Genomic DNA, 14940 nt, shown 5'->3' on the forward strand with positions numbered 1-14940 from the left:
TGTTGGTAGTAGCACATCTATAAGTAATTTTAAGGTCTCTGTGAGCATTTTGTTGTTTGGTGTCTCCCACAGGTGATGCAGGAATTAAGAAGGGTTAACCACTGAACCCCCCATATAAGGCTTGGCTTGTATTTTCATCACCAAAAGCTATACCGCTGACTGACCAAAACACATTTTAATAATTTTTTTGAATAAACAGAATTTTAAGTCAGAGACATTAATATTTTAAAGATGCTTAGGTGGGACATGGTCCATTGGAAATTACTGACATACACCTACAGTTTCTTGCCTCACATTCATGACAACAAATCAATTTCAAAAGGAAAAAGTTTAACAACCATTCATAGGCATAAACATGTATTGTGCTCTATTTGCCTGAGGTCACCACATCAATATTTTATCAAGATTACCATGATGCCTATATAAATATTGGGTTTGAAGCACCCCCCCCCCCCCCACAATATTAACAATAACTTCATGCCTATTCAACATTAATATATTAAAATCAACAATTAATTTGAACCTTACCAGGATAGTGAGTAAATTTTTGCTCAGGTTCAATTCTATGAGCGAATCTAAACCTTTCAGATTACTAATATTGCTCAATTGATTCGATGATAGATTAAGGACACGTAGTTCTCGAAGATGGCTCACATTTGTTATCTCTTGAATCTGCGAAATACATTAAAAAAAAAACAGATTTCACAAACTACTATTCATATGGACTTGAAATATGCAAGAAAATAATACTAATAAGACATTTGAATGGCAACAAATACAGTCAATCTTGGAGAAAAACATACCTCATTCCCACTCAGATCCAAAAAATCAAGATGTACTAGTGCTGTTAATCCTTCAATTGCTTGAATCCTAAAATACTCATACATTAAGTGTTCTGGCATTTAAGACAAGATATTTATTTTCAATAAACATCAATACAAACACAAAGCAAAGCTTGCAAACCAAACTTATGTTTCATTTTGTCTTTGTATTAGTTTTTTCTTAATACACTTGCCACTCGTTTTCATGAACTCGACCAGATTTGAATAATTATTTCATGAAATTAAAAGTTTGTAAAGAGGGAAAGACATTCAAATTAAATGAGATATTCTATTGGGACAAGTTCATAAAATGCAGAACTGTAATGACAGACAAATCGACTCGAATGAATGCCAAATGCAAAGTAATAAACCTGTCAAATTGAAATTTTATGTGATAACCTATAACAGTTACCAGAAATTAAAGAAAATGCATACTAGTGCCATCATTTCTTAGATTTCATTGGGAAAATGATAACAATGTTAAAAATGTTTCAATTAGAAAGAAAAGTAAATATCCTTTTCTATAAGCAAGTATTTCATTCAGCATATGTAATTACAGACATGAAACAAAATAATAAGTAAAAGAAATTTAAGAAACAATGTTCACCTATTTCTGGAAAGAATAAGTACCCTCAGGAAGTGAAGCATTTCCAAACTGCTGATATGTTCTATCATGTTGTCGGATAAATCAAGAAAAACTAAATTTGCCACCAAATGCAAATTTGCGATCTGTGTAATTTGGTTGTGCTGCAAATTTAAAAGTCGGAGTTGATCTTCCCCATCTATTACGGGACATGTTTTCAAACTGCACCTGGTTTATGAAATATAACAATTAAGACACGCAATAACAACAAAGAGAAAGATTTTATGCACTCAATATGTAAGTAAAACTTTACCAGAATTAAACCTAGCCTTTGATTAATAAAAGCTCTCAAAAATTTTCAAGCAAAAATTTCCTAAAGAATCACCTCCTAAAAAAACTTTGTTAATGGATGTATTGCTTGCTTTAAAGTATACATAAGGGTAACACTTCTTTGTTATGACCAGGATGCATTTTTCATTTTTGATATCATTGGGGGTTTTTAATCTTTTTTCATATCCTTGCATTTGTTCTATTTTTTGTTACTTCATGCCACCCACATTAAGATGAGGGATAACCTATAAATTGAAAATAATTTCCTTAACCTTCTAATTGGCGAGAGTACCTCAAAGGTGATTGTTATGATTGCAAAGAATACCTTTTGAAGCAGTAGTAACATTTTGAAACTCATTAAAATTTATTATTTATTGATTCCTTGGTATAAAAACTCATTAATCATAAAAATTATCAAGCACCAGAATGTTAATTACAAAGTAAAGTGTAAAAGCACCTCACAGGTACAATGCACCAATCAGTGTTTGGAAAAGAGATGCACCTTCTGGAAAAATAAGGTTAATGCACAAAAAAAATATCTGAAGGTATCTACTCTGAGAAAAGAAATTAGCATAGTTAATCAACACCAATTTCTTGTTTTTAAAGTAATTTTTGGCAGTAACAAAAATATCAACACCGCATCAAAAGCTATTGATAAGAACAACAATAATCAATACTGACCGGTCAATTATAAGCCTATCTGGATCAAGACTTTTATCCTCAGAGCACCTTCTAATATAAACTGAACCATCTTCTCTGTGCCGTATGGTTACCTTGGATTTTCCTTATTTTAAGAAAAACAATAAAGCACAAGTTATTTAATCAACATAAATTTAATATGCGCAAGACTAAAAACAAACAGCTCATAATAATAATCACTGAAATAAACTAAAAAAAATTTTTTTTTTACCTTGTAAATCACTATGTCTAGATCTGCCAGACAATTTCCTAATATGTGGTGTGTAGGAACGACTAAATGGCGGAGCCGAGTTGATCGGCGAAGACATGGCACCAGATGCTGCCGCTGCTGCAGCACCGACAGTGACATCATCAAGCTTAGCTGCAGCAGAAGATGAATGAGCTTCACAACCATACGAAGAGGCCGATATGGGACTAGAGGAAGCTTGACTAGAACCCCTGGATGGAGAAGGCGACTGATGGCGATGGTAAGTAATCTGAGCATGCTTCAAGTCATCTGCTTATTAATGCAAAAGGAGCAAACATTACATAATTCCAAAATATAGTAATTTGTCATAAGAATATCAAATCTTCAGATATTATACGTTTTCATTACTCAACCTATAATGTGTAAAACTAGTGAAACATTTTCTTAGAACTAAATGAAATTGAGTATTGATTGAAATGAAAAGCCCCGTAATTAATTGATAATGCCTGTCCTACAAAACCAGGGGAATCACAGATATGCTATAGCATGTTGAGTACCTGAATTTTTAAAAATGAAGTAAAAATTTAATGCATGCATTCCACAGCAGTTACTTTTGGTAAAAGTTTCTATAACCACCATGTTCCAGGGACCCAGACAAGTTAGAATAGTGTGACTTCATCAATGACAGTAGACAGAATCGTCAAGTTTTTCTACTTTTCATGTGGCAAATTTAGAACATAGCTTTTATTAGCTGTAAAGCCCCTTATTTTAGCCCTTTTATAGAGATATGTTCTCACATCAGAAATTCTTCATAAATTTTTTCAGTTCAGATAAGAAAGGTTCTACTACAGTTTTTATGGGGCTATACAAAAATTTAGAAAGAAAAAAAACGGCCCATTTTCATGAAAAAAACTGAAATATGTTGCAAAATATGTTCACACGTTTTATATGTTTCACAAAAAAAAAAAATTGCCTGTAACAAAACACACAAGGCAAATTAAATTTTTCATTAAAAAATAGAATGCAAGACCAATCAGAAACGAAAAAATTATTGATTAGTGCAGTGATCTAACCTGTTCTAGACTGAACTTTTCGTCTAGGTGATGCTTTAGATGATTGGGGTTTTGAAGGCTTTGAAGACGTCTGAGGTTGAGAGACAGGAAGAAGAAAACATTGTTAATGTTAAAAAAAAGCAAAAATTCAAACTGTTAGACAACATATCAGTGTTCTCTTCAGAGCCATTCTACTGGGTGAATCACCTGGTCATTTAATCAAATGTCTGGCTTAAATTTCACCGTTAAATTGAAGAATTGCAGTGTGTGTATTAGTTTTCAGTTTGACTGAAGCTATGTTTCCCTCTACCCCCACTATATGGCCAGTAAACAGTTCCGGGGAGAACACTGCACGTGAAAATTAATTTGTGAAGTTACTATGCAGTAAGGTGCAAATCATGCATGCAGTAAAATTAATGGGATTAAATGTCAGTGATGCATAAAGAAGTTCTTGTTATTTAATAGTTATAAGGAAGAAATAAAGCTGTACATACTACCTATACTAAAATACTATTATTTCCAGAAAATAAGTTGTGATTTATACTTCAATAACTTATGCAATAAATAAAAATGCTCTACTGAGTGTTGATGAATCAACAAAACTGGGAATGTAAACCAGATCCAAAAGCAACATGTTTGTAAAGTCTGTTTTGAGAAAATCAGAATGAAAATGTAGCAAGTAATTAGGACACGCCTTGGGGAGGGAGGGATCATAAGTATTTTTTACTAATAAAAAAACTTGAAACATTCATTGTTATGGGGAGACTAGGTTAGAAGTATCAGTTTACTAAATTACATACTTACCCTTGAAAATCAAAATAATAGATTTCATTATCATGAGAGACATTTGCTAAGACAACTTGTGAAGAATATTGATAAATAATTTCATTTAAAGGTAAAATTTTGGTTCGTAGTCTCAACTAGGTGAAGGCCTAAACAAAGGTACACTACTTTTACAATAAAAGTGTTTTTTTAGGTGGCCAATCTATACAGCAATATCAGTGTGTCTTATCTTCTGGAAAACTAAGTAATTGCGAACTACTATTCAGACTATAATGTCACCTGTTTACTCTTCTCACTAGAATTCACCTTGGCTTGAGTTGTTAAATTAGTAGAACCTGAAATCTGCACGTCACCCTTGAAACCAGAAAAAAAAATAGTTGAGTGTGATAATTGCAAAAAAAACTAAAATTATCTAAAATCAATAAACTAAATTACGTCACATCAATATCTGATTATTATGTCAGGTGACTACTTGTAGTATATTTCCAGTACCATTTTACTGCAAATTTCATTTATATATTACGGATATGTTTTTAACATCGGTACCAGAACTTGGACACTCCAGCTGCTCAACCCTTTGCACTCTTTTTTCAGCAAAATTCCTAAGCTATTCAAACAATGCAAAATCTAATATCCAGAGACCTTCCGGTAACTGTGATTGTGTAGGCACTATGAAAAATACAAATTATTAAATACCAACGAAGTACAGAAAAAAACCTCTGGAGAAAAGGATTAAATGCAACCCCTTCCTCCAAACTTTATAAAGAGGCTGAAGCCAGTGGTGTAATCGGAAAGAGGGTGGCAAGTAGATTGGTCCTATTCCCCTAAATGATTTTTGATCTCCAAAAAATTGGATTTTTTTTTTCATTTTCTACCTTTATTGATTAAAATGGAAAAAAAAAAAATCTATTTACATATGCATGCGCCTCTCAATTTCAGTGATTGGGTTTGTACTATTTATTTTAGAGAAGAGAAAAGTAGAGGTTTCATTATCATTTTTGAAAATCGCTCTCAAGCTCTTCAAATGAAATCATGTTCAGAGCAACCCCTGTTCCTGCCTTTATTGAAGGACAAAATCTTGCCCATTTCTTGGTGTAACTTTTTTTTTTTGCCCGATATTGGTTATTCCTGGTAGAGCTCCTTGAAATACCTTTGATAGGTACTTCAGATCTGAAGATATGGCGTTCACCAAAAGCTCGTTCTGTTGTGAAAGGCCACCAAGAGCTTTGATTAAGGTACCTTCTGAAAAAATTAGGCACAGGAACCTATTGTGGTGAGACCACTGAACCTATGAAGCAATAGCTAGGATTCAAGCTCCAAGAAGTATCGCCTTTTCTTTGGGTACATTAGTTAGAGCTTGAGATCCTAGAAATACCACCTTATGTATAAGAGAATTGGCTAGATTTAGAGTGCCTAGAAGGCACTTATTTAGAATGACTACAAGGTTACTAGATTTTTTATAGCCGATTCCTCAAATAAATATAAAGGGTCATTCAAGTATTACGTTAACATCGAAGGGGGAGGGAGGATGGATTATGCTTATGTCATCAACCACCTTTCATAAAGATATGAAATATTCTTAATGACACGTTACTCAGTATGCCAAAAATGAGAAAAACCTTTCGCTAGTTTGTAGGCACCTAAACTAACATTCTCCCTATTTATAAGTCCTCTATAGAGCCACTTTAATGATTTCTAAATGTTTTGCTGATCCAAGTGATCTGGAATTATGTCTGGGCCACTTAAGTGATCTAAAACTGTGCCACACATCACTCAGATGATCCATAATTATGCCCCGGATAACTTGAGTGATGTAGAACTGCAATGGGGGCCGCTTAAGTGCTTTAAAATCTCACTCGAGGGATATCTAAATGTTTCAGGGATTGCTTGAGTGTTATGGTACTCTGTCACAAGTCACTCAAGTGATCTGAAAATGTGCAATGGGCCTACTTGAGCAATCTGAAAATGTGCCATGGGTCGCTTAAATGCTCTGGAATTGTGTCATGGGTCACCTAAGCGATGTGCAACTGTGCTGCTTAGTTCATTTTTACAAAATTAGGTTTGAGTGGGCAGGCCACATCAGATAACCCCCAGGACCACATTTGGTCCACGGGCTTACCATATATGGCTTAGGAGGGGGGTATAAAATGAATTTTTGAAAAATAAATTTTGAGTTATTAACCTTCAAATAACATTAAAACTAACAAATTGATTATAATGGCATATAAAGGTATTTTCTTACGAAATTGTAATTAATATATATATATATATATTGCATTAAAAAATTAATTTTTGATCATCTGTGGGGGGCCACGAGTCCCCCCCCCCCGCACGTATGTCTCTGATTCCACCAATATGTGTTAGGAGGCGGGGAGCAGGGATGACAAAATTTTGCTGACAGGGGGGGGGGGGGAAAGAGTTAAAAATGACTAAAAATTTGCTGACGTAATACTTGAACACCCCTAATCCAAATTTCTTGCCAAAACTTTATTCGTGAAGTGGTTAATGGAGTTATATAGAGTTATTTGTTTTTTCAAAAAAAGAGAAAACTTTACAGAACTACCTATTAAAATTTTTGAGAGAAACAAAATTGCTCTTCAAGATTGTTCTTTTTGATGACACTGGAAGTCTTGCCCTTTCACACCTGAGCCAAAACTGAGTATTAGAAAAAACGTTTTTTGATTGACTTGTGTTTATTGTATGTCAAAAATGACCTTTCAAAAAGAAAAAATAACTTCCAATTAATTCATTACTTAATTGAGATTGACATCTTTACTAGGCCCATTCGAGCTGTGTACACATATGTGTACCTCTGAAGAAAAGAGATGAAAAAATTGTAAATTTTTTTTTCTAAAAACACAAGCAACAACCTCTTTTTTTATTGCTTAAGATTCCATTAGTGGCGACACAGAAATAGTCAGAAATATGAATGTGCAGATTACAAGCAACAACAGAATATGTATAAAAAAAAATTTTCACCTCAAAGAGTGAAACTTGAATAAGTGCAAATAATTCACAGCCACATATTTATAGGTGCGAAATCACAATCCTAAATGTAGAGTGCACATATTCCACTATCTTTAGCAACATTGTCTGTTTTTTAGTAGCACTTACATCTTGGCCACGGCAGAGGCTCACCTGAGCCAACAAGCCAATGAGGGAAAACGTGGTTCAGGACCTGGCGCTTGGCCACAGAGAAAAACAAAGGGCTCAAGCTCATTAAAGCTAAAACAGACATCAGAAGAGCTCATCAGAATAAATTGTATATTGTATAATAGAAATATTTAAATCTGTATATAAATTTTTTTTGTTTTTTAATAATGTGTTTTTATATTCAATGTTCATGTATTTCATATTTTTATATGCATAATAAAGCACCCGACATCGCCCAGCCCCCTCATCCGGGGCAATGGCTAAAATTGACAATGGTCGATAGAGCCTGGGCGGTGCACGGAATGAAAAAAAAAAAGCACTTACATCTTGCACACTTTCTTAGACTAATAAGTTAATCACTAATAAGAGACCTTGATTCCATTCATCCCAAAGATTATCAAAAAACCAATTTTTTCCCCCTATAACAATTTTGATAATTACCTCTTTAGCTGTTTTGGAAGCTTTGTCATGGTTTTTCCGAGATTGCATCTATGCCAACACATCCAGCTGTCATCACAAGACTAGAATTTTTTGGATCACCAACCTAAAAACAATAAAGTTATAAAGTTAATCTCTTTCGTACGAGATTAATTGTGTGCAATCATTTAACCCCCATACAGGGGATTCCAACCCAATATAAATGAATGATAAAAAAAATGTCTGTGAGTGTATCTGAACACTGTTTCGTCACTGTGGTGGTCGAATGATCATAGTGACGGATTCGCATGGCAAAGGTCTCAGTTCAAACTCCACCATTGCCACAGTGGTGGTCGGCTGAAATTGGTTTTCTGTGGTTCCCAACTTCGGGGAGTAAATGTGAGCCATTCTTCCCTTTAAAAAGCCTTGCCACAGAGAGCAACAAATGATACAAATGTAATTCAATCATTACACTCACTTCACTTCTGAAAAATAGGTGTCAGCACTGAAAAATCAAACACACTCCTAGATATGCACTGACTGTTAGGTACACACATTTACACTTCTGGCACAACTCACTAGGTAGTAAATTGCCCAAAGATGGCGATAGACCTGAGTTGTGTTTGAAAGACAGAAAAGTGTATCTGAACATGGTCATTAAAGCAAAGGTTTGAAATGCATTTTTTAAATATGATTTTTTTCCCCACAAGGAATTTTCATTTAGTCATAAAATGGAATGACAGTGAAGAGAGAGAGAGGTTTTACTGTATAGTATAAGGAATGTTCTGGTGGGGATACATACTAAAGTGCATGGCAAATCGTTTTAGATATGCAAGAATCAACTCTTTTGAATTAAGATTTTTCAGATTAGACTAGAGACTAGATTCAGACTACAGAAAACTAACTAGACATTTTAAAGAAACAAATCCTTATTAGGTATAATAAAAATGTTTTTAGAGTAAGAATATTAATTAAAAAGATAAAAACATTTCTGTGAAACATTCAGTTTTGATCCTTCTATTATGCAAAGCATAAAATAATTCTGTCACATACTAATCAAGTAATTATGCAGTATTAAATAAAATCACCTCTGACCTCCTAGGGATAGAAGGCCTCTCCACTGTTTGCCATAAACGTCATTCAGACTACCTAGCAAGTTTGCTACATTTTGAAACACAGCATCCTATTTCGTTTCTTCTTATTTTGGCGTAGAATATTCCTGATTGGCCAACAAATACCGCATAGTGATTGGATGTGGGGCATAGAAATCGGCAATTCTGAGCCCGATCATTTCTTTTCCTCACAATAATGATACTGGCACGAGCAGGGAATTTTTTTCCCCTGAATATTCTGAGGGAAAATGGACTACTTACTTGACGTCACAAGCAGAGTGCGAAGGCCTATCTCCAGGAGGTGTTGCTTAGACACAGATCCAACCCAGCACCCTGTATGTAGAAAAGTCCTCTCCACTTGATAATACAAGATTTCTTGAAAGACTGGTTATATTTTTGGAGATGATTATATTATATATGTTGTATGGCTCCATACATGTACAGCGGCAGCCATCAACTAATAACTCGTGAATGACAGGCCACCAAATGGCGACATGTATGTAGAAAAGTCCTCTCCACTTGACAATACAAGATCACAAGGTTTCTTGAAAGACTTTAGATAAAGACGTTGAGCTATTAAGTGATTGCTACCGCTGTCCATGTACGGAGCCTTTCAACATATATATATATATGCTCAAAGGGAGAAATATTCTGTTTCCATAGCTTAGTTCGTAGAGCACTCATCCGGCAAACGAGAGACCAGGGTTAGTGTCCCGGAGATGAATTTTCTTAATTGTAATCATCTCCAAAAATATAACCAGTCTTTCGAGAAATCTTGTAACATCACCCTGGATCTGTGCTTTTGCACTGACCTAGCCCTGAATGCCCATGAACACTTATTCTGATTCGATAATACCCCACCTTGATTTATAAGTCGTTTATGAAAGATGTGAAATGAAATTATGAAATATTATGAAAAATTATGAAATGAAATTATGAAAGACGTTATTGAAAGATGTGATTAGATAAAGCACGGAAAATCTTTCATCCAGCTTTTGGAATGTAAATATAACTGCTATAGTAATATTCAGTTTTTCCCATATAAATACCTATTTTAATCACTTTATCAGAGCACACTAGGTGCAACATTAGGACAGGTTCGCAATTTCAATTCAGTAGGAGAATTTTTTTTTTCCAGTTGTCAGCTAAGTAACTAAGGATTATGTTAAGGCTAATGATCAAATTGTTGTTAAGGTCACACTATGGTCATATCTGTATGTATTTTGCAGAGGGGCTCAAATTCAGACTCTTAAAGAGGAAGTCTCAGTGTATTATTCAACATCCAAGACCTATGATGCTAAGATAGCCAGGCAATCAATCTGATATTTAAGAATAGAACACTCACAGAATAGCAGTACCACTCGAGGTTTGGCGATATGTGGATAGGTTATGCATCTCTGTCAGCCATGACTTTAATATTTGGCAGTCATCATCACCATTCCATGCAAGTGTTTTATAAGGATTGGTAAGAATGATGATGGCTCCCATTCAAAAAATTGGAAAAAGTAGGACGGGCGGGAAGAGGGGGAGCACCCCTCCCCCCCAGACAACATAGTCATAGCATAATTTAAAAAAAAATCCCTCAAAACTTTTTCTCTTAAAAAGTTTTTTTTATAGCACTATTTCAGTATCCTGTAAGATTGACTGGGTATGAGTGACCACAGATAATTATTTTCTGTCTCTCCTCACAACATATATCTATATATCATTTTTTTTTTTTTCGGAATCTTCCGCAGTCCAATCTGTCAATTCTCTTTGACAATGCACACAGCAAATTATAAAGGCATACATTTTTTTTGAGAATGACACTCTTTCGAGACCACTTCCCGAAGAACAGGGCAAAATGTGCCAAGGTCTGATATAAATAAGTCATGGTGGACCAGGTGGTGTTTTCCTGCATTGTCCATCCGTTTTAAAAGGATTTGTCTAAATTTTAGTGTTCAATGCTAGTGTAGGCCTAATAGTTTTTTGACAAATGAAGCACTTTCATTTCTAGCTTTTTTTTGCTGAGTATTGTAAACATTGTTTATGCCTCTGCATGCCCTGAGAATACAGAAGACAATTGAATGCTACAAACCTAGAATAGGTCTATGTAGGCTGCCAATCTGCCAAATATATAGGCCTATCCAACTGCTTTGTTATAAAAACTGTTGTATCACCTATACGCAAAATGTGCACCATAATTTTGAATGATGAATGTCAGTTCCTGTCCAAGACCATGAAATAGTAAATACAAAATTACTTTTTTTTTCAACCAAGCAGAAGTTTTTAACCACTACTCTACTTATTGAACCCTCAAACTAAGCAAATAAAAAATTAATAAACCACCAAATGGTCCACATACACCCCAACCAAATAACTTTAAAAATAATAATTTCTGCTTTGGCAGAATCATTAATTGCAATCTACATTGGTATTATTTGGCCTTCTCAATTAAAATCAATTACAAAAATTTTGTTGACAGGTTTTGGTAGAAAAGTAGGACAAAAACTAGAAAGTAAAACATTTCACCAAACAGTAGGAAAAGTAGGACGAGTGGGAGCCCTGTACTGAGCCCCTTAAATTGGAAAAAGTGTAAAGTATGGCATTTTGGGGCTCTTCAAAAGTCAGGGGAGCCCAGTGAGGGCGCCGTTAAATCCTCCTCTGGCATATTACCAGAATCATGTTTTACACCTAGGTCTTTTTTTTTTTCCATTACAATATTCCCTTCTTTACCAGATTGGACATTGGTTTTTCACGCTGACCCTTCTATTATTTGAAATGAAGTCCCAGTTTTTACAGAAAACCAAGACTTTATTATTCCGGGATAGTGTTTTTATTTTTTGCCCATTGTTCATTTTATAATATGTTGCTTCATTTTCAATGTTGATCCTGTACCAGGTCTAAGATGTGATGTTTTTAATCTCGATCCTTATTAAGTCCAACCATATTGTTCTGTTTGTCATTGTTTTTGTAGTTTTTTATAATTTTTTCATCATAACAGCCATAATAGAACTGAACCGTTTTCTGAACTTTTTTTTTACAAGAAAGATGTCTGAAAGCATGACTCCCCCTTCACTTCTTGGTAACTCCTGTCATGCTTTCGTTTTACCCACCAAAGAAAAAAAACTACAGCTATAGTATAATTACAAAGGTTTTTAACAGCTGGCTAATGCTGATATATATTTAGAAAATATAGAAAATTCTACTGCCCTCAAGGGGGATCGAAACTACGTGCTTTTTCTTGCAGGGAGAGTGCCCTAGACCACTAGACTACAAAAGCAACCAATATCTAAATTTTTCCTTGGAGCTCCTGTGCACTGAATGGGACCGTACATGGACGGTCATACCTAATTCAGGTCAAAGCTCACAACTGCCGACACTGCTACTAGATGACCACTCGTGTGATTCGGATAAGTCGCCATTGTGGGTTTGATTCTCTGCAAGGGTAGCAGAATTTTCTCTTTGCTACATATACCTCCGCATTAGCCAGCTGTTTTTTTAAAAACCTTCGTATGGATAGCGGAAAAGAAGTGACATCCTCGGATATAGTATAATTCCATTTTTTTCTCTGACAATTTCAATTCTAACCTGTTCAATATTGTTAAAATAGCTAAACGATTAACCAGGCATTAAAAAAAAAACTATTGATGCCCCCTTGATTATATGGATATACATCACCATCAGCTGTGACTTGACAGTTTAATATTTTGGAGTTAGTACTACCATTTCATGAAATAGGTGAGAATGGTTTTAGTTAAGTAAATTGTAAAATCTCAAGCGGCACCGCTATAGGTGTTCTCAAAACTGAGGGAGATTATATCAGGCTTCGAGTACTACTACTAAACCATATCTCATATTTCTCTATGGAATTTCTAACAAGTACATGTTGGAATGTCTGTGTATGTATAGTAAACCTAATGTGAAGTTTGTTTCTGTGTAATTCCTGCTCTAGTGTTGCCAGCTGCCATCTACGTTTTTTGAACTGTTTTCCAAAGTTAAGTGTAATGATTAAATACTTGTTTCGTTTAGGCCTGTTGCTCTCTGTGGTGAGACTTTTTTAACAGGAAGATCAGCTCACATTCGAGCCTTAAAGTAGGGAACCAACAAAAACAAATTTCACCTGACTGCAACTGTGGCGCCAGTGGGATTCGAACACAGGTCCTTAAGATGCGAGACCACCACAGCAGCGCAGGCTTTGATTATCCCCAGTAACACACCAATATAGAATGACATAGAGATTTTGATATTATTAGACGTAGAAATGGTATACATTTGTCGACGCAGTTCGACATAGAGAAAATTAGATTGTTTGAAAAGGGACCAATTATCGTACAAGACATTCTTTTTCGAAACGAAATGCTGTAAAAATTATAGTAAAACTATTTTAGACAAAAAAGATATTTTGGAGATTTTTATTGAGTGAATACATTTTTACTATATCGTTCAATATCGGACACGTAAAAATTTCCGACCTCTTTCCGACGTTTGGTATTCATTCACTGTTCTGACCGATATCCTAACAATATTGTTGTGCTCAGCTGTAACAAGAATTTTTTGCCGCCCCCTACAACTTCAAAATTCGATAATTTTATAATGGTTTTCTTTGCTCCCACCTAAAATCTTGCCGCCCATGGCAGTTGCCCCCCCCCCCTTCTGGTTTCAGCTCTGGTTGTGCTACTGGGGTACACTCCTTTGAAATAAAGGATCCTCTTTCAGCCTAGAATCCCTACTATATAATAAATCCCTTCATATTAGTGATCTAATATGACTCGCTTCAAACCGTACACGCAATAACTGCAATCAAACAGGCACTAGAGTTTGTAGTCAAGTCCAAACAGGTGCTGAATTGCCTATGCACCCAAGCTGTGAACCAAAACTAAGCTTCTCGAACAGAGATTAAATCGCCCTAATTACATTACTATTAAGCTGTGGTAATTAGTGTAACAACAAATGCATTGAAAGCTCTATAAACGAATCAAATCAAACTGAATACAAAGAAATCTTAGAGAAATATCTACAAACATATAGAAGCAGCGCCAATCCATGGTAAACGGACCGCCCTTCCCTTCCGGATCCGTAGGTCCCGGCCCTACATAGTGATGAATAAATAAGGGCCGTTCTGAATTAATTTTAAATAATAGTTTACGATTTAAGGAGCTTTAATTTTGAGAAAAGGAATATGACTATAGCGAAATTATTCATTGAAAGAAATGAAATCAAAGTCGTACGAGCTTCTTACGACTACTTTGGTATCGAGCTTTCTCACGGCTTTACAGAACCATCGACATCCAAAGTGGTGACGGGAAACGATTGTTTGTTAACTAATCGGTGAAGAAAATGAATCAATATTCACCTAGATGAAAGATTTATCAGACGATTAATATATTTCCAGCAAAAGCAGCAGTCATAGGCGGTAGACACATGTCAATTTTCGGCGAACGTGTTGCCAGATACTCGTTGAAATTTTGGTTTCCCTTTTTCAGGTCACTCCAAGTATGCAAGTCAAACACTCTCGAGAGGACGCTTTCGAAAAACCACATACGTAGATACCATTTGTGGGTGTTACTATTTTTGTTTTAGATTTTTCACGAACGATTCTTATTCTAATTACTAAATTCGCTGACCATAGTATAAATATCCCAAATTAGTGAAGTTAGTTAGTTTTTTTCGTATATGAGTTTAATTCAAATAAAAAATGAGTTTATTTCAAATTCATTTTGATTTACTGTGATTTCCAGTAGTGCATTTCCTACCATTTGGCTATTTTCCCAGTGATTTCAGTGATAATCAAACATTTTGCTCATCCTTGGCATTATTTTTG

General features: G+C 35.0%; 1 protein-coding gene across 2 annotated transcripts in view; it reads right to left on the reverse strand.

The window, feature by feature from the left end:
• The window catches only part of LOC149078432 (leucine-rich repeat-containing protein 49-like), a 29526-nt gene extending 14960 nt beyond the window's left edge, over positions 1 to 14566 (reverse strand). The window contains exons 1-9 of one of the 2 annotated variants that reach the window (XM_089242067.1): positions 14473 to 14566; positions 8050 to 8152; positions 4735 to 4809; positions 3694 to 3763; positions 2645 to 2929; positions 2416 to 2518; positions 1429 to 1632; positions 804 to 870; positions 529 to 672 (exon numbers count right to left, since the gene is read on the reverse strand). In XM_089242067.1, the coding sequence (XP_089098193.1) occupies positions 529 to 672; positions 804 to 870; positions 1429 to 1632; positions 2416 to 2518; positions 2645 to 2929; positions 3694 to 3763; positions 4735 to 4809; positions 8050 to 8097 (996 nt within the window). In that variant the 5' untranslated portion in view covers positions 8098 to 8152; positions 14473 to 14566. Of the gene's footprint in view, positions 1 to 528; positions 673 to 803; positions 871 to 1428; positions 1633 to 2415; positions 2519 to 2644; positions 2933 to 3693; positions 3764 to 4734; positions 4810 to 8049; positions 8153 to 14472 lie in introns of both variants that reach the window. The other variant, XM_089242066.1, reaches the window with a different exon arrangement.
• Positions 14567 to 14940: the final 374 nt, after the last annotated feature.

The sequence above is a fragment of the Pholcus phalangioides genome, unplaced genomic scaffold, assembly GCF_987345545.1.
Source record: "Pholcus phalangioides strain wild (caught in Gottingen) unplaced genomic scaffold, Ppha-v1.0 ptg000014l_1, whole genome shotgun sequence".
Taxonomy (NCBI): Eukaryota; Metazoa; Arthropoda; class Arachnida; order Araneae; family Pholcidae; genus Pholcus; species Pholcus phalangioides.